General features: G+C 37.6%; 1 protein-coding gene across 1 annotated transcript in view; it reads right to left on the reverse strand.

The window, feature by feature from the left end:
* The window catches only part of LOC129217812 (obscurin-like), a 106567-nt gene that overhangs the window by 5025 nt on the left and 74375 nt on the right, over positions 1-27167 (reverse strand). Inside the window, exons 25-32 of the mRNA XM_054852151.1 lie at positions 25414-25546; positions 21763-21897; positions 17702-17869; positions 15025-15214; positions 13675-13957; positions 9664-9847; positions 5099-5177; positions 2421-2570 (exon numbers count right to left, since the gene is read on the reverse strand). Of these exons, the coding sequence (XP_054708126.1) occupies positions 2421-2570; positions 5099-5177; positions 9664-9847; positions 13675-13957; positions 15025-15214; positions 17702-17869; positions 21763-21897; positions 25414-25546 (1322 nt within the window). The remainder of the gene's footprint in view (positions 1-2420; positions 2571-5098; positions 5178-9663; positions 9848-13674; positions 13958-15024; positions 15215-17701; positions 17870-21762; positions 21898-25413; positions 25547-27167) is intronic.

Raw genomic sequence — 27167 nt, forward strand, 5'->3', positions numbered from 1 at the left:
GTGAGTGTTGTGTACGTGCGTGTGCATGTAGGTGTTCGTGTGTGTGTGTAGGCGTTCGTGTGTGTGTGTGTGTGTAGGCGTTCGTGTGTGTGTGTAGGCGTTCGCGCGTGTGTGTGTAGGCGTTCGTGTGTGTGTGTGTGTAGGCGTTCGTGTGTGTGGGACATGGACGCCACCGCCCAGCAAAAGTGGATTTCGGGGAACAGTGCTCAGGACCAGCCGCGCCGCCGCCGGTGGTGCTGCAGGCCTGGTCCAAGCTGAAAAAGGAACCGGAACATCAAGGACTGTCAAATGAAAGCAATAAGCAATCGTGATTGCTCAAAAAAAAACGAGCTGATGTGTGCATCACATGCCTTCCTTCTACTCCAATTTAATATCATTTCCCCATTATTGGCAACTTTAATGTGATTCAATTGTTTACTCTCTAAATATCACCAACAGTGGCCAAATTGGAACCAAATTAAAAAAAAAAGAAAAAATTGCCAAACTTTTCACCAAGTTGGCAATAAAACGGTGACCAAAAGACTGACGATATATCGCCAAGTGTCCGACAAATTATAACACCACTTGAGTTTACATCGAAATTAACAAGATTTCTTCCAAAAAGGGGCAAAAGACCCCTTTAGGATAATCCGAATGCAACCAAGAGGAAAGGTGCACAACTAGGCCCCACTAGGAGTCAACGTACAAAATTTCAACTTTCTAGGACATACCGTTTTTGAGTTATGCGAGATACATACACACATACGTACATGCGGACGTCACGAGAAAATTCGTTGTAATTAACTCGGGGATCGTCACAATGGATATTTCGTCGTGTCTGTAGGTTCCTAGCCGTAAATCCACGTGTGGTCGGGTAGAAAAAAAACTCAACATTAATTCGTGGTGAGAAAAATGGAAATTAAGGCCGATTTTTGAGTGAAATTTTTTTTTGCGAATACAATACTTCCTTTTTTGTAAAAGAAAGTAAAAAGCCTTTTTATTCATTTAACTAGAAATTCGCCACTCAAGGTATGACGAGTGAAAACCGCTCATCTTCTTCTACATTTTAACGGAGCACTTTCCTGTTTGGTAATATGTTAATAGTGGAAATTTTAATTTTAACTCCAGTGGATTAACCCTAAACTCCTGTAGATAGCGTTCATAGTTGACCTCGTTTTGGTTTCTTCATTCTCATGAAATGACACAGTCTTACCAGTAAAACAGTAAAGTTACCGTATCGAGTTCAGCCTTGTCACAATAAAGCCTTTCCCTGCATGTTAAACATCTCCAAAACCTATTATCAAATTATCATGCCGTGGCGCGAGTTTCATTGTTGAAACACGCTGGTTACTCGATCATAGGCTATTATTTATATGAGGATTTGCTTTATTTGAAAGATACTTCATAAGCAAGGCAAGACTTGGCAAGGTACCTCACATATCCTCAGAGGAAGTAAAATCCAAAGGCGTCAACTCGCATGAGGTCACCATCAGTTTTCTTTATTTCTAAAGACATACGGACCAATGGTTCCACAGGTCCATTAAGGTGCATTTCACGATTTGGCGCCCTTTGGCTATTTTCTCAACCAGATCTACTGCAGGTATGTGAAAACTGGACCTCGGGTATGCTGTAAGTATGCAGTACGCGCCAACCGCGGTGGCCCACACGTCCGAAATCATATTCAAACATAAATGCCATAAAATTACCTTTCAAATAAGGCTAATTAAATATTAAACACATTTCTTTGTATTTTATTTCCATTTCAAGTTTATTGCCTCCAAAATACATTTTTTAGATATATATCACATAGCAGAAAAGAATTAAGGTCAGTCCGACTGAAGGGAAACAGAAGTTCAATGTTTCAATAAAAGAAATCGATCAAAGTGTATTTTTCGTAGTTCAACTGGTAGGTTTGTTATCTTTTTTTTATATATATAATTCTTGACTTGTGTAATCCGTCCATAAGATCGGGAAGCCCATAAGAAGGAAAATGAAAAATTATCATATAAGCTTTGTGCTACAATATGATTAAAGTGAAAAAAAAAAAAAAAAAACGTAAATAATGCACAAATTTTGAAGAAAATACAGCATATAGCTATTTCAAGGCTACAATGGAGCCTCTTCATCAGTGCAAAAAGCTCACCAACACAACCAGAAGTTGCAAGAGAACCACAACTTGGTTCTCTCGCAACTTCTGGTTGTGTCGGTGAGCTTTTTGCACTGATGAAGAGGCTCCATCCAAAAAGTTTGAGCTACAGGTTATTTACAGTGGGGTTAGTATGTGGTGAAAGAGATTGACTCTAACCTTGTGGTTCCCAAACTTTGACAACGAGCCATCAAATTACTTCAAATATAATGATGCTCCCTCCCCCCCCCCCCCGGTAATAATAATTCACAATTTTAGTACGATTAAAGGTGGGAAAGAAAAATATTGTACTCACTGTGGAGTCCTCTTGAAGAGCTGCATCAGGAAGTGGGTGGCTTCAGGGCTGGCCTCGCGATGCAGGTGGTCGAAATGGTACCGCACCCACTGCACGTTGTCTTTCGTCTCTTGTGGAGTCTCTCCGGCAAATGGTGAGACACCACTAAGTCTGGATGAATATAAACTCAAAAATTAAGAATAAAATAATATTAAATATATTCAGTAAATTACCACCACTTTGCCAGGTGCTAATGCAGAAATACATGAAATACACCGCCGGCTCAGTCATTTCCAGCCGAGGGCTGCAGTTTCGTGCTTATTAGCACTCAACAGCCCGACATAGGAAAATGACTGAGCTGGAGATGGAAAACTGATAACCGGGAAACTTCCTATGCCGGGCTGTTGACTGCTAATAAGCACGAAACTACAGTCCTCGGCTGGAAATGACTGAGCCGTCGGTGTATTTCATGTATTATTAAATATATTCAGTAATCCTGTTACACTGAAGATTTCTTGCTCAACCATTTGCAAAAAAAAAAAAAAAAAAAAAAAAGAGGTATTTCTACGCATATATTTGTACTTTATTATCGGAGTTTTAATTTTTATGTATGCGAATATATGGAACCAGTCAGTGTTATAATATGCGTATCAACTTTCTGAAAAGCTTTCTTGTATTTAAAAAAAAGCGATTTACACGTGTTGTGGGCGTAACATTCAGATCATTATTTTTCAAGTATAACTTTTCTGAAAAGAAAGTTGATACTTCATATTATGATACATAATGGGTCCTTATATTACTGAACTTGATGAGGCTAAGTTTAAAAATTAAGCTGCTTTTTGTGACAATGTTTACCCACTTAAAGTTAGCTAATGAACTATTCTTATACTAGATTCATCAGTTAAGAGTGGTTAATAATTTAACTTGAGTAATATCGAATTTTGAGAGTTTAAAATTTTATTTAAGGCTTCTGTTTTTAGAAAAATCTTTTGAAAACGGTCACAACGCTTTGGAGAGGATTTGCATTTAAATTCCTCACTAAAAGAAAATGATGCAACGATCAGCAATAAAGTTTTAAGAATTATATATGATACTAGGGGACACGACACACGTTGTTCTGTTCAAACTTTGTAAATTGAAAAGTTAAAAAATTTCAATAAACTACCAAGTGTTTGAACCGTTCTGTTGAAAAAAATAAGTAAAAAAAATGTTTTAAGCTGCTGTGGTGCCAGAATGCATATATTTATTACAACTTGATTTATTTAATGCCCACTAAGCAGTTGTTTTATTAACTATTTTTTCTCCCGTACTTGATGGTTTGTTCCTTCAACCATGCTCAAAGGATAAAAAGCTTACCCAGATATTAAGTGTAAAAATCTAACTACACATCTAGAACAAACGGGAAATCTCACTGCAACATCCCCCCATATGAAAAAGAATAAAACAACCGATAGGATATCGTTTAGAAAAATTATAACGGTAAAAACAGTTCTCTGAATAAGAGGGGGGAGAAAATCACTCATCCCTCCCCCTCCCGATGTAAAATAAACATTCTTCAAATAAAATGACTAAAAATTCTTTAAAAACGAAAAACAGTTCTTTGCAATTTGAAACATTTCGCGAAATAAACAAAAAATACAATAAATTACATTAACAGTAGCTTTAAAATGTAAACAAATGATCACGCAACTCTATTGTTTATAGCCAAATGTCAGCAAGCCACCACGTCACTGTAATCCAGCCGATCAGTGAGCGAAGCCAACTTCGACTGATTAGCGGTCCGATCTTTTAAACGAAAACTTTTTAAACTTCATGTATTGCCTAATTTGTTATTTCCACCAAAGATAAAGATCTTCCACTGCACTGATCTTTTGTGTACAGAACTACCCTGTTGTAATTTATCTGGACGAAAACAAAATTTGTTTCATCTTTAAATTCCATTATCTTTTCCTTTAATAATGTACTGATTAGTTAGATAATCCTTAAAGTCTTCTTGACATTGGTGTCAAAACTCAGATGGATTTCAGCCGCGAAGCAAATGTTGCTAGGTACGGTACTTTCTGATCATTTGGTTAGGAAAACCTAAAGCACCGATCCGGTCACATGGTTCTTCAACTACGACGACAGAATACACGTTTTGCGTGAACCTTTCAATACTTTACTAAAATATATCACGGGACCTAAAATCGTTGCTTTCAAGAAATAAAGACTTCACTCACTCCCTCTCTCTCTCTCTGCGTTTTATCTATTCTCAATTGACATATCACAGTAGGAAATTTCATTACAAAAAGCAGAGCTGACTTTCTTATTGTCCCTTGGCAACAGGTTTATATTTATTTCAATTCTCGCCCAACAATAGGTTAAAATAAATATTAATCATTTGGGAGGTATAACATCCAATGTTTAAATTAATTATTTAATTAACAAAAACGTTTCCGATGCGATCCATCGCACCTCGAAACCATGCTTGCCACACCTTAATTACACACAAAAAAATTTGATCAAAATCGGTCGAGCCGTTTAAAAGCCTTATGATGACAAACGTCCGCACAGATTTTTATATATTAAGATATGCTTTTACATTATTGATATTGCTCCAACCCCTTTGCAATTTCAGAGCAAATTTACTAATAAAGTACATTAAAGGACACAATTATTACTATTTGTTTTCTAGATAGAGCTTTATACAATGTACTTACAATATGTACGTAAGAACGCCTACACTCCAAATGTCTGCTGGCGTATGGATGACGTCTTCGCCTTTTAGTATTTCTGGAGCTGAAATAATTTGCAATACACATAAGAAAAAACTATTTAAATAAAAATTTCAATTTAGCATCTTGCTAAATCTTTAACGATCTTGTATTAAAAACTCTAGACGTCGTGACATTTTTGAAATGACATTTTGAGTATCGTGTTACAAAAATTCATTTCACCTAATTTCATGGTAGTAACTGCTTTTGTAAAATTGTACATCACCAACTTTAAATTAATTTTTTGTTAATTTTTTATTTATTTTTTAAATTCTGAGCATTTTTTCAATCAAAAATATGACATTGGCAGCCAGGGCCGTCGCTAGGACAAAAAACTGGGGTGTGTGTACGCATTTGGCGGTCCCTTAATTGTCTCAAACGCATGTTTCAATGTGCATAGAAAGATTTAGCATGGATAGTCATATTACTAGACCTTAGTAGAAGAAATATAAATTTAATCGTAAGGATAATATTCAGTCAGAAATAAGGGGTGTCGGAGGGTTTCCTCCTGGCTTTTTCGAAATTGAATTATAAAAACGCAGCTTTAGACTATATATTAAGTTTGGGGATAAAGGAGAGAGGAGGTCCGATAATCCCTCCCCTCCCCTAAATTTAGGTCCCCAAAACACAATCGTACGTTATATTTGATTATGTTCAGAGAAGGGGCCCGGGGGCTTACCCCCGGGAAATTTTCAAGATTGTTAGTTGAAAAACATGGATTTAGACGATCTACAGTGGAGGGAGAGACTCGGGGGTTATCTCCCGATAGATTTTCAAACTTCAAAATCCAAGCACGCAATTGAATTGTTTCTATAATTACAGGAAAAGGGACCTGGGGGGGTCTTGGGCTATCCCCCGGGAAAAATTTGAAAATTGTAGTTCGAAAAATGCAGTTTTAGACTATATATGGTGATATTAAGAAGAAGAGAGATGCGGGCGTCATCCCCCCGAAATTCTTTGAAATTGATGCTTTAATAACGCGGTTGTAGGCTCTTTTGTTAAAACTGAGTGCACCGCAAGTTTCTTGAAATTAAAGCTCCGAAAACGTAATGTAAGCCTACTTCACTGAAGGGTGGGGGTTGAAGGGGCTCGCGTACAGAAAGTTTTCGTCATTGAAGCATTAAAAACGAGATTTAAGACGTTTTTCGACGATGTTTGCGAGAGAGAGAGAGGGGAGCATTCTCTCGAAAAATTTCTGATTTGTAGAAAACGCAGTTTTAGAAGAATTTTGGTAATGTTAATGGGTGGAAAGATTGCGAGTCCTCCCCTGGCAAATTTTCAAAATTAAAATTTAATTAACGCAATCGTAGACGAATTTCAATACTGTTGGAGAGGTAGGGGGTTTGGGAGACCTCCCCCGAAAATTTTCTGAAGCCTTAACAATGAAACTTTTGAGGGTTTTCAGTAATATAGGAGGGCAAGTTCGGGAGACCTCAGGGAGTTTTTTTAAATTCAAGTCCAAAAGACGAAACTTATTCGGCCGTGAATAATGATGAATGATTAATTGAGAGAGCGTTTCTCGGTTGTTACGTCGGGAGCACTCTCATGGTTTTCAAAATTGCAGTCCTAAATACTCATGTGTACGCCATTAATGACTTTTGGGCATGAGATGGGGTTTGAGAACGTTTTTCCAGAATTTTTTCAAAACAAAAGTTTTAAAAACTCAATTCCAGACCAGCTTTGGGGACGTAAAAAGAAGGAATTGGAGTTCTCCACTCTAATCAGTTTGGCTGCATCGTTATCTTCATTTTTAATTTTTAATTATTGATAAACATGTTGTGGTAATACTTTCTTCCAATTTTCTTTTGCGAAACACGATTATTTGCTTGGATTTTCCATAGTAAAATTCTCAATTTCCAGCCTAATATTTTTTTTTTTTTTTTGAAATACAAGCGTCTGTGGCCCCAGAAAAAGAATTTTTAATATTTTGAACAGATGTGATAATTTTCTGTGATACCTTAGGTCTTATTTATTCCACTTCATTTTATTTTAAATGTTTCTAATGCATCTCTTGATTAAGCTTTGATTTACTCACGATTTTTACGTTCAAACATTTAGAACTTTTGGTGAGTATTCATCACAATACTTTAAATCTCTCTTGGATTAAACTGTTTTTTTTTCCTATCTCTCTCCCTCTCTTTCTGTTTTAAATATATTTCGGCGACCCATGCATTTTTCTCCTTTTAGTAACGATTTTCAGGACAATATTTTTCCATCGAAAAAATTACATATGGGAATGTTTTGGCGCCCCTATGAAGCCATCTTAGTTAGTCATCTATTTTTTTTTTAAACTAAAGAACCATGAAGCATTGTTTTGTATAACCAGAGCCGCCGAGAGACAAGGCGTGCACGTTTTGTCGCCGATCCTCATCACATCGTGCTAATTTTACTCTACGCACAATACTTTAATCTGAGCCGGCCCATAGTTTCCAACTAAGCGGACATACCCACTCAGTGAATAGTGCACTGAATACCTTTTTGAGCAATCACGATTGCTTATTGTTCTTATTTGACCGTTTTTGGTGTCTGTGCCTTTTTCAACTTGGACCAGGGACACCAGCACCACCGCCCACCGTCCTCTGCTGGCGGCGCGGCTGCTCCGGTTTTGAGTTATCCGATCTCCTGGTCGGAGGCGTCCATGTCCTACACACACGCACGTTCACACACATACACACACACACACACGACTTCACACACATACACTCACACACGCCTACGTGCATACACACAGGTCTACGCGCACACACAACTATGCACACGTAGGAAGAGAGGCAGGCTTGGGGGGGACAGGAGCCGTTTCTAGAAACAATAACTCCAACGAGTAGGGTCCTGTCTCAGTTCGTGATTGCGAAAAACATAATTTGGATTCAAAATTTCAGAATTCAAATTAATTTTCTTTTTTTTTTTCTTTTTTTTTTTGCGTTAAAAAATGTTTGAAGCGTACATTTCCGCGTTTATTACTTGGATAATTTTCATCAAAGAAAATCATGGATGTACCTAAATTGTACTTTAAGATTACATTTTCCATTCAAATTTTGCAGAAAACAAACCCTTTTTGTCACTATTATTTCAATTGTTCATTTATATTTAATATTTTAATTTTTTAGAACAACGAAGAGTTTCCCTTTTTCTTTGTTTGTTGCACCGCTAAAAGGAAATTGGCTTGGGGTGTAGCACCCCCCCCCCCACACACAAAAATCCCTTGCCGTCGGCCCTGCTGGCAGCCGGACAATATTGCTTACCGTATTTTTTCCAATTAAGTATTTATATCAACGCCTGAAATTTTGACCACGGCAGTATTTAAAAACCCAATAGTGTCTTCAAAAATTTCGGATATATTGTAAGACTAGATATTCATAAAAGTGTTATCTAAACTCGGTGGGAACCACACAGCAAAGAGGAAATAGTTTCAGGGAGAATATACACACATGTGTTCCTCTGAGATTAAGGCATACAGTTGTCCTCAATTAGTTCCAATGGAATTTTGAGTACTTGAATCAGTGGGTCAGCAAACAGTTTTTCAGCATGGATGAGTTCTACTACTGGTGATTACACTCCGTCCAATGTAACGTGTACATGGTAGCCTAAACATTAAACTCAACATGGTAACCACTTAGTAGTAACTGTCTACCTGTACAAACATATACCAACAGCCTGGTTACGACACCCAGAGACTGCAGTTTCGTCCTTGTTACAAACAGTCTAGAATATTCATAACAGATATGGAGATAGATATCCCCTCACTGAAGCTGAAAATACTTTCAGACGTTTAGCTAATTTTAATCTCTAATGTTTGAAGTTCCGCCTTAGACCAAGGTTGAGGTTGGTAACTTACAGCTCACTACCTAAAACTTTTACATTAGAGTTTAGCTTGGTCCATTGCTTGTGAATTCTCGCTGCTGTGCTATAGCAATATTAGTTACTAGGTTTGAAGGTGATACCAGCTTTAAAGAGAGGACATCCACCTTCAGCTTTGTTATGAACATTCCACATTGATGAGTTCGTAACAAGGCAAGGGCGCCCATATAGGGGGGCAAGGGGGGCTCAAGCCCCCCTTAGAAATGAGAACTTCCTTGCTTTTAGTGCTTTTTTCTTTGCAAAAATGTATAAAAAATTCTTTTCCAGCCATTAATGAACAAGTTATAAAAATGTCAAATTTTAATATCTCTAATTTGTACTGAAATTGGTTTCCATGGGAAAAATATTCTGATAAACCATGGAGAAACTTTTTGAGCCCCCCCTTAAAATTTTGGATATGGTAACAAGAACGTCCTTGTAACAAGTCCTTAACAAGTTTCGTCCTTGTAACAAGGACGAAACTTCAGACTATCCATGTCGTAAACGGGCAGTCGGTATATGCTTGTAGTTCTGCCCTAGCTCTGGATTGAAGGCAGTAACTTACAGCACATTACCTAAATTGTATTCCTTTTTGAAAGATAAAGTACTCTGATTAAAGCTATCCGTATTTATCTAGGAGGAATTTAATTCCCCCGCTTTTTGAAAAGACATACCTAAATACTCTGGGCACGACGCAGGCGATTGTTCTTTAGGAAAGGTGGATTCTTCTTCTCGGACGCTTCCGAAGTCTACCAGCTTCACTCGGGTGAAGTAAGGCCTGAGGAGCAGGACGTTGTCAGGCTGTAGCTCTAGGTAACACAAATTACGGAAATGCAGATACTCAATGGCGTCCAGCACCTGGAAATATTGCAAGAAATCATTAAAACTTATTGTTACAAATTCTGTAAATAGTAATTATTTTTTTGATTAATTTGTCGTAATCTAGCTAAATTTGGCGTTTATTAAATTATCTTTCATTTAAAATTATTGTGGTAACGTAACCTGTAAATAGTTTCTTGTAATGAATATACAGCCCCCGTACATTCGGCCGAAGTATACGGGCCCCTCATTTCTGAATGATAAAATTTGTGAATGGAAAGAAATAAAATAACGGTCTACGATTTTCGGGAATCTTGTGGAATATTTGAGAGTTCTCTTTCTATGTCTATAGATAGCGCCCCGCATGATAAAAAGTCAGTCTCGATTGAGAAATAGTACTGAGAGTGTATTAGCTCTGTTTATTGCGAGGCATTTCGCTGTGTTGTTTTGCGTATTTGAATGTAAATATGTGTGTAACCGTTGAGTTTACGGTGTCGATTGATATTTGCTTAATTGCTGATGATTAGTTTAGCAGTTGTTAACGATCTTTCCTGTACATAGTGTAAATAAATCTCCTGTGTTTTTCTTAAGAACTGTGTCGTCCTTTCAAGAAAGTTGGAAGTCGTACCGGAACTCGTAACATTATTGTAAAACAGTATTCAAGCTCAAAATTGGATTCTAAATGATATTTGGAGCTCCTATGCATGTCAGTCAATTCATGTTTTTTCCAGGAGAGTGAAAGAGGGCCTACCCAATACATATTTTATCGGAAAACAACATAAGTCAATCCCACATATCGTCGAATCAGAGCAATAGTAATGTATCTTAGGCTGTGTTCGGAAACTATCCACCGGTTACACCGCGTGGTTAGCCCGGTATGGTTATGACGTATTTGAAATTTCTCTAGGAATTCCGGTAGAACAGCTGTGTTTCCGAACGCTCGTGGTTAAACCACGGTAAAACTCCAATCAAAGCGTAACTTTCATGATAGGCAAGTCACGTGCGTTACGATCAAAACATGAAACACGACCGGATTGGCCAAGACAGACTTTGTGACGTTTGTGATCTCGCTAACCGCTTCCAGACAGCGGTGCCACAGGTTGCTACCAAGTCGACCGCCAGAAAACAACCGCAGCGTTTACGAACGCGGTTAAGTGACGTCACCGGTTCCACCGCAAGCGTTTCCGAACGCTTGCGGTTGCACCGAGGCGACCGATCCTTGTTTCCGAATGCACCCTTACTGTTGTTTCTGGGATTGGAAGTCTTACTATTGCTCCGAGGCGACGCTATGTGCAAATAGATTGATTTCTCAAAGCCAGGAGGCAATGGTCCTCTACTTTGTTAAAACTACCTTCCATTATTTCTTTCTTTGTAACAAATACAAATATTTTTATTGGAGGAACTTTCTTTGCTGACTTTTAAAATGATGACATTATGGTTTTTAATATGTAATTTTTTTCATAGTTTTTAGTCAGCATGCTTAATGAACAGAAAGTCAAGTAATTTTTTGACGTAGGGGAGACCGGGGCAAGATGACTATGTTAACAGTTTTTGTTGTTTACAAATTTATTTTTAAGGATAGTAAAATTTACTTTACATGATCTGTTAGAGTAGTCCTTTGTAGCATTAAATATATTACCATTTAAATTTCAAAAGAAAAAAAAAGAAGGATATTTTTATTTTTTCATAACCTTAACAAATCTTCATCTTGCCCCAGTACTGGGGCAAGATCACTTTGGCCTTGGGGCAAGATGACTCACTCTGTAAAAGTGGAACATGTTTTATGTTTTGAAAATGTTACGTAGCTTAACAAATGATTACTGTGTTTTTACATCTCACAAAGTATCAAAATTAATCGTCATGTAAAAATTTAAGCGTATTGTTGAAGTGTGCAACTAACGTAATGTAAAAATAAAAATTCCATTTTCGAAATTGGAATATTCCTCTTTATTCTTCTGTTTGAGGAGCACAATATTCTTCTTTACAAAACAAAGCAGCTTATAACGCCATACTTTGAAGTTGATGCAACTAGGATTGTTTGGCCTGAATTTTATAAACTTTGGCCTAAAGTAAGATGACGAGCTCGTCATCGTGCCCCGGACTGCGTGTTTGAAATGATTCATCTTCATTGCCATTAAAGAAGGCCATTAATTGACATTAATTTATGGTAATAGGTAGTATTTAAACTAAGTTTCTTATAAATACTAAAGGGATACGATATATCTTATCTGTATCTGTAGCAGAGCTTATTTACACATGCATAAAAGTTATAACGCTGCAGCCATAAACAATCAGAGCTTCAGAAGTAATACAAATATTGCGATTTCAGTGTCTCTATGATATTGCTGAACGAGCGGCCGATGGGAGGAGCCTGTAGTATCCAGTTGATGCTGTTACCTAAGTAGAAAATACGGAAAAAATAAGACATTCGTCATCTTGCCCGGCTCGTCATCTTGCCCCGGTCTCCCCTACAATGCATTTCTTTCGGTCAAAATGAAAACCCATGAGGTACCATGGACAGAAGGAGCCACCTAGTACATAAGATAAATAAATACCTTTGTGCAAACAGTAAAGTAAGACAAAACAACGTTAGAAGAAGCAATTTTCAAATTTGTGCTTCTTCTAACGTTGTTTTGTCTTACTTTACCACCTAGTACATATTCAATAAAATGGAAAATAATGTGTTCACTTTCACAACTTCGTAAGTAGTCAAATTTGATGAATACACGGTAGCGAAAATGTTCAAGATTCTCACTTGACGTCTTTAGTTAGGTTAATGGAAGTTTGGCAGTTAACGGTGTGTGTGTTATATACATATACACACATATTATTCCTTTACCTTTTTTTGTTCAAGGGAAAATAAGTCGAAGTGAGTTTATACATATATATATATATATATATACATATATAATGTGTAACAAATAATATGTAATTTCACTAAAGTAAGATATCTCTTGTGGTGGGGGAAGACCAAGTATGTTTTATTTTTAGAAGCATTACTCAGGCGTACATTAATGTGCTCTGTAATGTAAACTCTTTTGTCTTAATGTAAACTTTTTTGTTCTGCACTTCTTTGGCTTTGTGGATAATAACTGTCTCCACAAGAGACATTGGATACATTAAATACATTCGCTTCCCCTATTTGTTTCTTTTCAAAATTTGGCTGCCTCTTCAAAGTATTCTTTCTTTGAGCATTTTAGTGCATTGGCTTAATTATTCATTTAGTGCTGTTTTGTTGTTCTAGTACTCATTACTTTGAGACTTCCATTGCTGAAGAGATAGATCTCAAAGCAGCTTTTTCTTTGTCTTTGGCATTTTTAATTTTTCCCCTGCTTTCACCTTTTTTTCTTTTTTACACGCTTTTTCTTTTGTTATTTTATTAGCTACTAGTGGCACCCGCACGGCTTCACCCGTAATAGAAAAATTAAAGGTCTTTTGGTTCGCTTGTATATTTACAAATAATGTATGGTGAATTTTATCGCCAATTGGCTTGTATCGACGTTACAGTTCCACGTTATGATAATTTCGTATCTCGCCCATTGGCTTGTGCCCATGTTACGGTTCCACGTTATGATAATTTCGTAATTTATGATGGTTTTTTTTTCTTAAAATTGGAATAGAAAAAGAACCAGATCGAATTTTCGAAAAATCGCTTCGAGGTGCACACCCCCATGCTACATACTAACTTCGTGCCAAATTTCATGAAAATCGGCCGAACGGTTTAGGCGCTATGCGCGTCACAGACATCCTACAGACATCCAGACATCATCCGGACAGAGAGACTTTCTGCTTTATTATTAGTAAAGATTAAGATTAGTGTGAACTAAAAGTTAGAAATGAAAAAAAAAAGAGGAAAACATTGTGACCTGTATGATGATCCTCGAAACCGCCTCTTCGCTGTAGAGAGCTCTGGAAGAGAGAGCTCGCAGCACATCTACGGCATCCAACTTCTCCATGATGAGGAAGAGCATGGATCCACTGCCTTCCAGGGCGGCGTGAAGCAGTGGCAGGTGCTCGTGCACCAGGGAGCAGTGAGCGCTCAGTTCCCGCCAAGCCGCATCCTTGTCCTTCTGCAGGGAGATCGCTTTGGCCACGAGCGCTGTGTTCTTTTCCTTGTGCCACACCTTCATCACGAGCGAGAAACGACCCCTGGTAAAAGAAAAACACTCTGCAGAAGCAGTCGAGTTACAATGAAACCTCGCTGCTACCTTTCCAATATAACAGTATATTTCCATTGCAGATAATGCAGGGTGTTTCAAAGTGAACCGACCGTTTTCAAAATGGAAATACGAGGGACAGTTGACTGATATTAAATTTATTACTGACTGCTTAACTTATTACTGATTTATTACTAACTAGTGGTACCCGCACGGCTTCGCTCGTAATAGAAAATTAAAAGGTCCATTGATTCGCCTGTATATTTACAAATAATGTGTGGTGAATTTTTTCGCCAATTGGCTTGTACCCTTGTTACGGTTCCACGTTATGATAATTTCGTATCTCGCCAATTGGCTTGTGCTCATGTCACGGTTCCACGTTATGATAATTTCGTATCTCGCCAATTGGCTTGTGCTCATGTTACGGTTCCACGTTATGATAATTTCGTATCTCGCCAATTGGCTTGTGCTCATAATACGGTTCCACGTTATGATAATTTCGTAACTGACTCGTCCATCTTATGATAATTTTGTTCTCAAAATTGGAACAGAAAAAGAACCACATCGAATTTTCGAAAAATCGCTTCGAGGTGCACACCCCCATGCTACAAACTAACTTTGTGCCGAATTTCATGAAAATTGGCCGAACGGTCTAGGCGCTATGCGCGTCACAGAGATCCTGACAGACAGAGATCCGGACAGAGATCCTGATAGACAGAGAGACTTTCAGCTTTATTATTAGTACAGATTATTAAGGTAAGAAGTTATGCTTTTTTAAAAATTCAATTTGGAAGTTTTATGTGGTGCAAAATTTTAGTTACGCTAGGTGTTGTGCATTTTCGGTTCATAATAGAAAATTGACTGGTTGTGTTAGATAACGATCTTCTCAAAATATCCACCGCCTGCTGCAACTAATATATCTCAACCAAAGCCAAAAAAAAAAAGCAGTGATATAGATTTTACTTTAAAATAAGCTTCACCAATTTTTTGAGAGGCGTTACTTCTACATTCAATATATGAAATATCTTTTTGGGGAGGCATCAAAACGTATCTGCCTACCTGGCAATTTCTGAGATGTAGTTGCAGACTTCGGTGGGTTCCTTTTTCTCTAGCTTAATGGGTTCCTCCTCTCTGAGGTAATCCAGCTCTTGTCCTTCCTCCTCCCCTTCGCTCAGGGCAGGGTCTATGCCACTTTCTGCTTGCTCCTGATGGAACTGATCGCCTCTGCACAGCTCGATTTTCGGAGATGCTGGATACACAAGGGAAATATCATTATTCCATAGATTTGCGGTGAATCATTTATGATGCGGCGATTTTCAAACATGTTTTATATCTCACACATCCCTACCCGGAATTGAATCCAAAGCAGGGGCGGATTTATAGAATACTAGCAAAAATACCCGGCGTTGCCTGGGTTAGCAATAATTATGAGAAACAATCGTTACTTGCATTTGTTTTCTGTTTTAAGTGAAAGAACTTAAAACACACCTTTTTGACGTGATTTAAAATCTAGCTTCTTCCTTACTCATAAGACTAAAGTAGCAGTAAGTAAAAAGAGCAAAATAGTATTCATTGTGAAACGAAAACACGAAATTTAAGCGTATACAAATTTGAAGAATTTCCGAAATATGAAATTAAACTTCACAGGTTTAAAAAGATTTATCGGTTAATACTTTTTTTACATGGAGTCTTACCTTCTCTGTATGTCTATTGAAGAACGAACTGTTTAAAAAAATGTAGCCGCGCGCCCGTGATCCCCTTTAACTTGCTTTAGTTATTTTAGAAAATTTCAATTATTGTGGATTCTTGATGCGATGTTACCGAATTTGCGGGAATCGTTGTCGCCATATGCTAAGATACTTTTGGTCACCATAAAATGGCGCTAAACGATTTCATCCGAAATGTTTCCAAAATAAGTAGTAAAATTTGGCGATGGTTTGAATTTGTGCCCAAAGTCACATTAATGGAAGTTTTTGTGCTGTTTATATATTTGCCTAATTTAGTTGCTGGATTATTTTACAGTAAAAAAAGTTTTTAAAGACTCTTTGATTGACGATATTTTGTTTACATGGTGAAAGCTGACAAACATTATTACGTAGTCTTTGACTTCAAAAACCGCGACAGTTGAAAAAACTGCCAAATGCATCCGCTACAGAAATCTTTCTGCATAAATTTTGGCGAGGTTTCTGCTGTTAGATTGGATAATGATTAAAAAATCCAATCAGCACAAATAATAATAAAAAAAACATTAATTGTACTAAAGTTCCATTTAAACTGAAAATAATCAACCAAATCTAGTTATTATTAGCCAATCTTGGGGGAAAAAACGTTACTTTAAGTTTTGACTTGAGAAAAGCCTCAAACAGTCAGACGAAACACAAAAACATTCAACAATTCTAACTATGAACTGGGAGTTGAGATGATACACTAAAAAATGAATTGGGTTGAGGAAAGCCTTCGAACATGGAACAAAAAAAGCCCATAACTCGTTTTTCATACAAATTAGAACTTTCTAACAGATGCCATCTTCAGCAGAAAAATAAGCACTTTCGATGGACACATAATTTTAGTATGTGAACGTATTTTTTAACCGTCATATTGGGGCATTTATGCGAAAATTTGGACAAATTAGAATAAAAAAGGAACTATCAATCGGATTTTTATCGAACTGGTCTACAAACCTCCCCAGTACCAAAAAGAACAAACGGTGAAAGTTTCAGCCAAATCTGCCGGGTAGTTTCCGAGATCTTAGGGAACAAATTTACCAAAGTCCATTTTTATATATATAGATTCAAGGGGAGGGCGGTTGAAAAAACAGTTTTGCAGCGTCTTTAATTTCGATTTTGGATTTTTATTATTATCTTGTCTTTTAAATACTAATCACCCTATATCTCCCCTCACAAATTTATCCCCCCTTGAAGTGCCAAATTGCCCCCTTTAGAGGCAATCATCCCCAGGGTTGGGAGCCACTGTTCTAAATCAGAGCAACGTCTTAACCTTCCAGTATAGTGAAGTCCGGGAAGAAAAAAGGTGGAAGCAGGACACATATGCAAATATAAAAATTATTAAAATTCAAAAAAATTGGGAGGGGGCAAAATTATGTTCAAATTGAAAAGTTGGTAAGGCTGTCCATCCTCAACTGCACTAAACAGTCTAAAATTAATTTAAAGCAAATTTGTAAAATTTACTTGATAAAAAGTAGTAGCTACTGGTATTAATTTCTTCAAATCCATTTTTTTGGTTTCAGAAAATGACGGTCATGGAGGGGGCGGTCTCCCCCACCGCCCCCCTAGTAAATCCGCCAGTGATCCAAAGAGATCCGGTTGTCTTACTTCCTGCTTCACAAAAGGAACAAGGAACAGAGAAAAAGAAAAATGCTTAGGTAACTGTGTAAAAACATAAATTAACTTTATTTCACACTATTATAAAATGCAGAAAGAGCAATAAAAGCCGTAGCTAGTCATTTCATTCGTAAGCTCATTGATATAAAGTTGTTTCTCGTTATACCGAAACATGTGCCTGCAATTCTTAGTGTTATTTGTGAATTTTGACATTGTTATGTTTGTAGGATCATCACTTTGTAGAAAATAAAACTAAAATTGGACTTCCAGTTACAAACCATAATTACTTTTTTAGAAACTGGTTCATTCAAAAGATCGTCGCTTCCGAGAATCAGATTGTATTAAACTGCTTTTGATTTGTTTGGGAAAAGAAACATGATTGTATATGGGCTTACCTTCTGCTAGGGTGAGTACGGGTTCTGAAGGGGAACTGAGATCACTCCAGCCAAATTTGTTCCTGGATCGGATCCTGAATCGGTAGGATGTGGCTGGACTCAAGCCCCGAACAAGGTAAAACTCGTGAGTCGGGAAAACGCCAGACATCTTTGTCCACTCTTCCGTGCCTGAACAAAACAAAGTTGCAAGGAATACGTGACATTCTATTACGTCTATTTATCTATACATCGTTTGATACATCTTAATGTATATGAGAAAAGCATATTAATCCTCAGACTAATATAATTACTTTTGATTTAGATCATTTTGGGTTTTATCAGCGTTTCTCAACATTTTTTGATCCACAGACTGGTTACCGTTTACCAGAAAATTTTGCGGAAGGATGAGAGTTTTTTCCCCCTATTTCTATTCTTTTTACATAAAAGAAAAACCATACACAAGGAAAAAATGTTATATTGGTTTATTTTAAAATATTTAATATGGTTTAATTACAGTAATAAATTGAATGCAAATGTAAGTAATTTTTCGTTATACTACACTTATATTAATAAATAAACCACTTAGAGTAAAAGCAACTGAAGAAAAGAAATAAAAAATTAATGTAAAAAATGCCGAATAAAAATTATTAGTTTTTTTTAATAAAGATTTTTTTTCTACGATGCTGATGGTAAAAGTTACCAAGGACCGGTGCCAGTCCGTTAGATCCGTAGATGAGAATCACTGAACCGAACCAAAAATATTCATTATGTAAAAGTTTTACATCAACAGCTTTGAAAAATCTGCGAAAGTAGTGATTAATTTCTGTTTTTCTACTATTTTTGAGCAATCACGATTGTTTATTGTTCTCATTTGACTGTTTTGATGTTCCTATGATTTTATTTTCCCCCCGTCTGCCTCTGCAGCACCACCGACTACCGGCCTCACGATGCTGCTCCTCTGGCGAAAACCGTCTCCAGGTTGCGTCCATATCCTACACACATACGGATACATACACACACACTCATGCCTGCACACAGACACAAATACACAAGCAGACACACACTCATGCTTGCTTGCACACAGACGCAAACACCCACGCATACATACACACACACTCATGCCTGCATACAGACACAAACACCCACGCATACATACACATACCTATAAACACACACATATACCCACACACTCATGCCTCGACACAAACACACACGCCTACATACACACACATACTCGTGATTGCGAAAAACATAATTTGAATTCAAAAGATGTCGAAATTCAAATTAATTCATTTTTATTATTATTATTTTTTTTTTTTTTTTTTTGGTCGTTACTAAAAATTTCTTGACTATATTTGCGAGCACAAACTTGGCACCGTAATCTCTAGTAATAACTGTAGTACACACAGTGACGCATTTACCATGTCACAATTGACGTAGGAGCCCTAAAGATGATCCAAGGGGCATATAAGTAAAAATTTTCATCGCTCAGTTCATCCCTAAGGATCACCCAAAAATTCATCACACAGGGTCCCCAAAATTGTAAATCTGCCACTGAGGACACAACGGTATGCGCAGTAAAATTTTTTTTCAAGCTAATTATTTCCTTCGGATTTCAGTAAATTAAATTATATTTGGTATCATTTCCAATCAATGGCTTAAAATTTGACTTTGGATTGAGATATTGTTTTCCTGAGAATACGATTTGTCCTTTTTCGCTCGTGAAAGTTTTAGCGGATTTTTATTCAAAAATTTGATAACAATTTCTTTCAGTTAGCTCTAATGCTATTTTTTGTGGTATCAATTTCAGTTGAGAACATAAGGTGTTTGTAGTGTCTTGCTCTGCTGAGAAAAAATAATGTCTTCTTCTTCTTACTTATCTCTGTGTTCTGAATCAGATCAGATCCATGAGGTTGTTCGCCTCATCAACTTCAAGACAGAAGCAGGTCTCTTCCGTAGATCCTCGCGTACCAAACCAACACAAAAAATCAGATGTTGTGCAGTAGCCTCTTCAGTATGACATTTGGTGCAAATTGGGAAAGTCCTATTACCATGGGAAAATCTGACGGTTTTTAGATGACCTGTGCTCAGGCGAGTCAAAGCAGTTTGATCTCTCCTGTCACCCTCAAACCCAAGGGAAGCACCAGGATCCTCGCAAAAATACCATGGATGCTCATGAGGACATCTCCAAGAGCTGTTTATAGTAGCCTTACATCTGGAGTATAGTTCAAGGTACGTCAGAGGATCCCCACTATTCTGAGTCATAGTAGAGCCCTCTTTCGCCAGTCCATCCGCAATATCGTTATATCTCAAATTCACATGAGATGGAATCCATTGTAAATGGAGGTCAAAAGAACCGGACAGACTCTTAAGTTTTTTAACAATTTTTATTCCCTTTTGATCTGCAATGAATTTCCAATTTTGCAAGTATTGGATTAAACTGCGACCTGTCTGATAGGACCCATGTCTCTCTAGGGAAACGTTGCTCAAATTAAAAAATACTATTTAAGATTATGCATAAAAAAATACTATTTAAGATTATGCATAAAAAAATAGTATTTAAGATTATGCATAACTATTTTTTTTTTCAAATCTTTATCTAATCAATTTTCTTTCTCATTGATACAATATTAGTTGAAGTGATGTAACATTAAATATTAAAATGGCATCAATGAAAGAAAATACTGATTACATTCTTTTACCTCTGGGCTTCTAAATGGGAAATTGTTCGCTCACTGTGTCACACTTAACGAAATAATAATGCATGCGATATCACAGGTTACAACAAAAATATGCTAGCTAATTCTTCACGGTAGGGGTGAGGCGGGGGGGGGGGGGAGAATCAACCTTCCAGAATCCTTATTTTTAACACGCATTGACAATCCAAATATGAAAGTAAGTGTCCATGTAAAGACTTATAACCAAACCTTCACCACCAGAAGATAAACTCTATCTGCACTAGTGCATGACGTGAAATTGAAAATCGTCAGTATACGACTACGAAAAGTGCCTTCGTAAAAGTGGATGAACGTTGAGAAAAGAAGAACTTTTTGAGATAAAGACAGAAAAAAAAGCTTTAAGTAGTTTTTTTTTGAAGTGAACTTTCTTTTCTTGTGCAAGACTTTATGAACACTTTATATTTCCCAAGCTAAGTTTCATTTTGGCATCAATTACCTTGAAGGGAAGTCCCTTCACCGACAACAACACTCACATACAGTCGAGCCCGCTTATTAGAATAACGGTTAAAAGAATATCCCGCTTAATACAATACAGTTTCAATGCACCAAGCCAATGTAATGTGTTATTTGGATCCCGGTTAATAGAATATCTCGCTTATTGGAATATTTCTTCGTGGCAAAATGGCTATTCCATTAAGCGGGTTCGACTGTATTTCAAGGGCGGCGACAAGGGGGTGCACAGGGGGACAATGCATAGGGGCCCGGACTCACAGAAGCCGATGAAATTAAAAACGTTCCAGTGCTTAAAATGTACGTGCGTTGTTAAAAATTTAGATAACAGATTAAGTTCAAATGCTCTACAGCTGCTCTTTTTATTAACGTCACGGGCCTAATGTACAGAGAAAGCCAATTGCAAACACTGAATGTGGTGGAATTTTCAAGAACCGCGGTGCGCCGGTGCCTGCCTGGCGCTGGTCGCTCACGGGCCCCGGTCCGTGCAGGGCACGGGAGCAGTGACTCACTACATTCCCACCCATCCCTTCCCCTTCCTTACCACAGGTTTCAACCTGACTGAACGGTAAACAACACGATACTGGGCAGATGTTTCTTTCAAGCTCGCATTTCAGTGCTGTTTTTATGTTTTTGTGTGATTGGTTTTGTACAATTCTGTGTTGTTTTTTGAAGCTTAATTTAATTGATACCTTTTATTAACTATTTTTTCTAGTTTTAGTATTGCGAGGGGCCTGGACTCCTTAATTGCACAGGGGTCCGAGAATCCTGTCACCGGGCCTGCTGTTGGAACAAAAAGACCCCACAGAAAATACGTTCTGGCTGTCCTAGTGCCATTGATGTGTGTTTTTAACGCTTTGGAGTTAAGTTATTTTTACAGAAAAATATACTTACCCTCCTGTTTCTGTTCAATGGAATATCCTAAGGTGGGTATGACAAAGGCATCGTCCCTCGACATGTTCCATCGAAGGAGCACCTCTGTGTCGGAGCAACAATCTGCATGGGGTGGATCCGGTTTGTTGGGGGCAGCTGCAAAATCGAAGATTGGATTTGAAATTAAATCTCTTTTTGAGATGCGTTTTATGCGCCGTAGCTCTCGTCATACACTTGAACATATCTTCCAAATTACCGAAAAAAAAAACCTGAGATGATTAATAGTTTTTTAAGCCACCAATAGTATTAACGAAGTGTTGTGATTTTGGATTCCAAAATTAAAAAACTCAGATTCATGAGAGTGTAATTAAAATTTATGCAAGCGAAACATCCAAAAAAGAAAGGCATTCGCAAAGACCATAAAATAATTCAACCTTAATTTTTATCAGAAATGTAATTGTTCACATAAAATATATCATTTGTTATTTTTTACTATGCAGTTGTGTATATAGTTTTCTAAATCATGAATTTGGAATCTCTACTAATAGGAATAATACTAGTGGTAGACCCAAAGACAGCACGCTCAAGAAGCACAAAATTAGGTTTTTAAGGGATTACGTATTAGCTAATTGCAAGTAATCATCATAATAAATATGTGCATACACAGGATCCGTAAAAACTTCATTTATATGAATAAATGACTATAACTGTAGTTCTTGAGCATGCTTCTTCCTAAATACAGTCGGACCTCCATGTATCGAAGTAGCAAATTCCCAGAAAAAATTCGATGTACAGTGTCCATTATGAAAGTAATGAGCATAATGTTATTGTGACGCGACGATAGATGGCAGCACGGTAAAACCGGCTGGGAAATGTGGTGCGGGATATGCCCTTTCAATGCATCCAGTCGTCAGTTGCTTTCGAGCAGCGTGAGCGGAGATAAGTGCCTCCGCTTGAAGTATGTTTTCAACTTTTGTAACATAACGCAATGGAGCGTTCGCTTGAACAATGATACGCCATAAAGTTTTGCGTGAGGTCTGGAAAAAATGCAACCGAAACATTCCAGATGCTGCAAGAAGCCTTCAAGGACGATTGCATTTCAAGATCACAGTCTGGGAAGTGGCACAAGGCATTCAAAGAGAGCCAGGAGGAGGTCGCCGACGAACCCCCCGTTATGGATGTCCCCCCCCCTGGTGATCCTTCACCACCTTACAGTCCCTAATTAGCTTCATGTGACTTCTTTTTGTTTCCGCGACTCAAGAGAGAGAGAGAGAGAGAGAGAGAGAAGAAAGGAAAACATTGGGGAACCTTGGGAAGCATCCAACACCATGTTACAACGTTCCTGAGAGGCATTCTTTTGGAAGAGATTCAGGGTGCTTTCAGGCGTAGCAAACACGTCCCCGCAAGTGTATTGATGCAGGAGGAATGTATTTTGAAGAATATTGAGCATTTTTACAAATTACGATCAATAAATATATTTTGCCAGTAAATGCTCATTACTTTCATAATGGACCCAGTATAAAAATTTCGATATATAGAAACGATCTTATTTTATCGTACAAATCTCCTAAAACACTAAAATTAAAGATAATTTTCGGGTACAAAACCCAATTTCTAATTTATACGAGCATCGGATTAAATAAAAGTTGAAAAATGAAAAAATAACAGAAATTACATTTTTGCGCTGTCATACATCTTCATTCTTCGGCAGTTAACTTGATTCGCAACATGAGGAGGGTTTCGTTTTGACAGTGTAATCCACAGAAAAGTAAAAAATCAATCTACTTAACTTGAATCATTTTTACTAAAGCTAAACAGACGAGGAATGATAATCAACAGACAAAAGGGATAACTTGAAACAGATTTTACAGTGTTACTGGTTACAACTTAGATTTAAAATAAACCTGAGGGAATTTAAGAACTCCAGAACGGAAAAAACGACCTATCTACACAGCACTCAACCCCAGATTCCTTATGAGTTTCGTAGCAACCTTTAGTGAACATAATTTTCTTCCTTAATTTTCATTTTTTATGAGACAAACAGTCTGAAGGGGAAAGAAATCTACGAATGTCTCAAAAAAATTTTCGATATATAGAGATTTTTTCGATATATAGAAACAACATATCTATGTAATGAACATAGAAATTTGCTGGGATTTCGATATATAGAAACGATCTTATTTTATCGTACAAATCTCCTAAAACACTAAAATTAAAGATAATTTTCGTGTATTTCACCCCGCCCCCCAATTTCTAATTTATACGGGCATCGGATTAAATGAAAGTTGAAAAACAAAAAATTAACAGAAATTATATTTTTGCGCCGTCATACATCTTCATTCTTCGGCAATTAACTTGATTCGCAAAAATAGGGGGGTTTCGTTTTGACAGTGTAATCCACAGAAAAGTAAAAATTCAATCTACTTAACTTGAATGATTTTTACTGAAGCTAAAAAGACTAGGAATGATAATCAACAGACAAAAGGGATGACTTGAAACTGGTTTTGCCGTAATACTGTTTACAACTAAGATATTTGAAATAAACTTGAGGGAATTTAAGAATTGTAGGACGAAACAACGACCTATCTACACAGCCCTCAACCCCAGATTCCTTATGAGTTTCGTAGCAACCTTTAGTGAACATAATTTTCTCCCCTAATTTTCATTTTTCATGAGACAAACAGTATGAAGTGAAAAAAAATCTCCGAATGTCTCGAAAAAAATTTCGATATATAGATTTTTTTCGATACATAGAAACAATTTTTATATGTACTGAACATAGAAATTTGCTGGGATTTCGATATATAGAAAATTTCGATATGTGGAAGTTCGATATATGGAGGTTCGACTGTAGACAGGGTCCATTATGAAAGTAATGAGCATAATGTTATTGTGACGCGACGATAGATGGCAGCACGGTAAAACCGGCTGGGAAATGTGGTGCGGGATATCCCCTTTCAATGCATCCAGTCGTCAGTTGCTTTCGAGCAGCGTGAGCGGAGATAAGTGCCTCCGCTTGAAGTATGTTTTCAACTTTTGTAACATAACGCAATGGAGCGTTCGCTTGAACAATGATACGCCATAAAGTTTTGCGTGAGGTCTGGAAAAAATGCAACCGGAACATTCCAGATGCTGCAAGAAGCCTTCAAGGACGATTGCATTTCAAGATCACAGTCTGGGAAGTGGCACAGGGCATTCAAAGAGAGCCAGGATAGGTCGCCGACGAACCCCGTTATGGATGTCCCCCCCCCCGGTGATCCCTCACTACCTTACAGTCCCTACTTAGCTTCACGTGACTTCTTTTTGTTTTCGCGACTCAAGAGAGAGAGAGAGAAGAAAGGAAAACATTGTGGAACCTTGGGAAACATCCAACACCATGTTACAACGTTCCTGAGAGGCATTCCCTTGGAAGAGTTTCAGGGTGCCTTTCAGGCGTAGCAAACACGTCTCCGCAAGTGTATTGATGCAGGAGGAATGTATTTTGAAGAATATTGAACATTTGTACAAATTACGATCAATAAATAGATTTTGCCAGTAAATGCTCATTACTTTCATAATGGACCCTGTATAAAGATTCAGGTCATCGTTTTCATTCATCACGCTCAGTTTTTGAGCTTTCTCTTTATGATGAAATCGAACAAAAGGAAGGCAATGGAATGCTGAGGCACTTACTTCCTAGGTGAAGCCTGGCCCGGCATGTTGTGATTCCGTGGCTGTTACGCGCCACGCACTTGTAGACGCCTACGTCATATGCTTTCGCCGGTCTCAAGGTCAAGGTGCAGAGACCGTCGGAGTACTGGCCCATCTAAGTGAAGAAGAATACAGGCATAGATCTAATTTCACAGCAACAATGTATTTCAATGCAATGAAAAAAAGTTTGTTTTTACTTCCTTTTACAAAAAGGAAAGTATTGTATTCGCGAAAAAATTTTCCCCCAAAAATCGGCCTTAATTTCCATTTTGCTCATCCCCAAATGAATGTTGAGTTTTTTTTTTTTCAACCCGACCACACGTGGATAACGTGGAGCCCTAGTAACGTATAGACACCCGAAATATCCATTTTGACGATCCTCGAGTTAATTACAACGAGTTTTCTCGTGACGTCTGCATGTACGTATGTGTGTATGTATGTCGTATAACTCAAGAACGGAATGTCCTAGAAAGTTGAAATTTAGTGCGTAGACTCCTAGTGGGGTCTAGTTGTACACCTTTCTTTTTGGTTGCATTCGTATGCTCCAAAGGGGGGTCTTTTGCCGCTTTTTGGGAGGAAATCATTGTTAATTTCGATGTAAACTCAAGTGGTGTTACAATTTGGCGGACACTTGCCGATATATCGTCAGTCTTTTGGTCGCCAAGTTTTGTCGCCAACTTGGCGACAAATTTGGCTATTTTTTAAAAAAAATCTGGTTTCAATTCGGCCACTGTTAGTGATATTTAGAGAGTAAACTATTGAATCATATTAAAACTGCCAATAATGAGAAAATGACATTAAATTGGAGTAAAAGGAAGTCATGTGACGCACACATCAGCTCGTTTTGTTTCAGGAAAAGCTTTAAGCATTGAAGAATTAAATGTGAATCGATCGTTCTTCATTCAATCGAATTCTATCTACCAATAGTGCAACGAGGAATTTCCTTCTGGGTGGAGCGTTGGAAATTTCTTTCTGCTCTATTAGAAGATAGAATTTGATCGAATCAAACTCGATCGATTGTGTTTTTCGATTTCGATTCCGAGTCACAACTGACTACAACTGTATTTATGTCGAGGACTGCATACTAAGTGCCTTGCCTCCATTATTTTTTTATACCGATAGATGGCAGCACCATCACCGGATCGAACAGTTAATGAGAATTTAGAACTAGACCAGGAGCTAATAGCTACCTGGTGCTAGCACCCCCAGAGGTATCGTTTCACTTGGAGGACATTGAGACCACGAGCCTATTTAACGTCGCCCAGTCCCCTTTAATGACGACGGTGAATCTTCGATCATCGAGGTTCGAACTGAGGACCCTCCGGCCTCGAATCCAACACTCTACCGATCGGGCTACCACGGCCCTATCGATTGTGTTAGAGTTGAAAATGATCCGTAGTGTGTTTGTCATTACTTTATGAAGCTTAAGAAGAATGATAGTAATCTTAGCCCAGATATAAATATATCCGTAACTTGGTCATTTACAAACTTTGAGGTTCCGGTAACTCAAATGAGTCATTGTGGTAGTATAGCAAAAAATGAAAAAGGGCATAAAATTATTAACTTCAGTATAACAGAAAAGACGTACACTCAAAAAGATTCAGAAACGTTCCTGGAAAATAATGGGCAGCTGATGTGCCCAATTTCTGCCAGTAACATACCTTACAAAAAACAGTAACGTTTTTCGCTAAAACTCAGTAACCTTCCTGAAATTATCCCGGAAGCTTCCTAAAAAA

The sequence above is a fragment of the Uloborus diversus genome, chromosome 2, assembly GCF_026930045.1.
Source record: "Uloborus diversus isolate 005 chromosome 2, Udiv.v.3.1, whole genome shotgun sequence".
Taxonomy (NCBI): Eukaryota; Metazoa; Arthropoda; class Arachnida; order Araneae; family Uloboridae; genus Uloborus; species Uloborus diversus.